The sequence below is a fragment of the Anolis sagrei genome, chromosome Y, assembly GCF_037176765.1.
Source record: "Anolis sagrei isolate rAnoSag1 chromosome Y, rAnoSag1.mat, whole genome shotgun sequence".
NCBI lineage: Eukaryota > Metazoa > Chordata > Lepidosauria > Squamata > Dactyloidae > Anolis > Anolis sagrei.
Window position 1 is genome coordinate 28,929,577 of NC_090035.1, and position 2,324 is coordinate 28,931,900.

At 44.3% G+C, this 2,324-nt stretch overlaps 1 protein-coding gene across 1 annotated transcript; it reads right to left on the reverse strand.

Moving 5' to 3' along the window:
• Nucleotides 1-270: 270 nt before the first annotated feature.
• On the reverse strand, nucleotides 271-1,731 carry LOC132777209 (general transcription factor II-I repeat domain-containing protein 2A-like). Its single transcript, XM_060779569.2, has one exon. The coding sequence runs from the start codon at nucleotides 1,729-1,731 to the stop codon at nucleotides 271-273; it is 1,461 nt and encodes a 486-aa protein (XP_060635552.2).
• Between the last annotated feature and the right edge of the window lie 593 nt (nucleotides 1,732-2,324).

Consider the following 2,324-nt stretch of genomic DNA (forward strand, 5'->3'; position numbering starts at 1 on the left):
CTCCCTGGGAATTAAATTCTGTGGCTAGTCAGCTCTTTACAGAAGGGGGGCTTGATTGTGGGCTATTCTGAGGGTCATGTACAGATGTTTCCAATGTTGTAATGCAGGGGTCGGGAACCTTTTTGACTCAGAGAGCCATGAAAGCAAAATATTTGGAAATTCATTTCAGTGAGAGCCATATAATATATTTTAAGACTGAATTCAACTAAATGTGAGTATAATAAGCCTCTGAATTTATTCTTTTAAATAATGTTGTTATAATACTCACCATTAATGCGACTTCTGGTGCTGCATGGATTTGCTGATGGCTTTGTAGTCTGGTTGGTACTTGGTGAGGTTAAGCTTCATGCAGGCGTTGAGGCTTTCATCCGTTAAACGTGATCGTAGGTTGGACTTGATGTTTTTAAGATGTGAAAATGACTGCTCACATGAATACGTAGATCCAAACATGGTCAATACAGGAATACTCACACGCTTCAGTGTGTCGTATGTGACAGGAAGCGCGTTCCAAGTTTTGATAATCAGCTGGTCTTCAGGTTGAAGTTTTTTCATTTCTGTCCACATGTGCTTGCTCGCCAACTCCACTTTCTGTCGTGCGATTCTTTCCAAATCTTCATTCAGTGACTTGAACTTATTCACCCACATGTCTGAGGCCTTCAGGTCAGCCACTTCTGCTTCAAAATCTCTGAGGGAGACATCAGGAATGTAACTCAGGTCGGCTGTGTTCAGTGAACACTCGTTTGGATGGGTGATGAACTTAAAGAGATGAGTGTGCTCACGAAATTCTCTGAAGCGTGCTTTGAACGACTGTAGGAGACTGGATGTGAAGCCAGCTAGCTGGTGGAGATCAAAGTTTTGAGTGGGTTCACTTGCTGTGCATGCATCTTTAAATTGTCTCAGTTTTTCAAAATGTAGTAAACGACCCGTTTCAAGATCCATGATAAAGAGCTCCAGCTTGTTTTCAAAAGCAAACACGGCGTGTTGAAGGGATAACACTGTATTTCCAATGCCTTGCATTTTCACGTTGAGCTGGTTCAGATGTTCAGTCATATCCACGAGATAGTAAAACTTGAGGAGCCACTCAGTTTCGGCTAGCTCAGGATGCTCGATGCCTTTCATTTCAAGGAAATTCCGGATTTCGTTCAGGCAAGCCGCAAAACGGCTGAGCACCTTCCCTCGTGACAACCAACGCACATTGCTGTGCAAAAGCAGACCATGGTAGTTATTTCCAACTTCATCCAGCAGTGTTTTAAACTGGCGATCATTTAAGGCTCGGGCAACAATAAAGTTGATCACACGAATGACCAGCGACATCACTTCGCCAAGCTGACCGTCACACATCTGAGCACAAAGTGCCTCCTGGTGTAGAATGCAATGGAAACTTAGGATGGGTCTATTTTCATGTTCACGGAGAAGCGCCACAAATCCTTTGTTTTTCCCCACCATACACGGAGCACCATCAGTACACACTGAGAGAAGTTTATCCATAGGTAGATTTTTTTCACGAGCGAACTCCATGAAAGACTTGAATAAATCCTCACCTCTTGTGGACCCTTTTATTGGCAGAACAGCAAGACTTTCTTCGCGCAGTGTGTCACCAGCAGCATATCTTGCAATCACACTGAACTGCGCCAAATGACTTACGTCTGTTGACTCATCCAAAGCCAGGGAAAAGAACGGCGCTGCATTTATGTCCTTCACTTGCGTTTCCTCCACTTGGTTTGCCATCATGATGGTACGATCATGAACCTTGCCGACAGAGGCATGTCTTGTATCCGTTTGATTATCTTATCTTTGTTCGGAAGATCATCAAAAAGTTCATTGGCTACATCCAGCATCAACGTTTTAGCACACTCACCATCTGTGAATGGTTTTCCGTTCCTTACTATTGCTAAAGATCCAGCAAAACTAGCGGAATTATAGTCGCCTTGCCAGGTCCATACGCGGAGTTGCTGCTGGCTAGCTTGCACCCTGCTCAGCAGCTCTTGGCACGCTTTCTTCCTGCTGTCTCCCGCAGGGTATTTTGATGCAAAGGTAGCATGGCGCATGTCGAAGTGCCGCTTTACATTCCACCGTTTCATCGATGCAATTTTGTCATTGCAGATTAGGCACACCGCAGAACCTGCTCTCTCTACAAAGGCGAATTCTTCAGTCCATTCATCCTGAAATGTACGATACTCATCATCTTTTTTTCTTTTCGCCATCTTCTTCGTTGAAGGGTTAGCTTTGAGCTAATGACCGAGCAGACTGATTCAAAAGGGGGCGTTTACCTGTTTACCCAGAGAAACATGGGAATTGTAGTTTTGCAAGGCCTCAGGAAACTC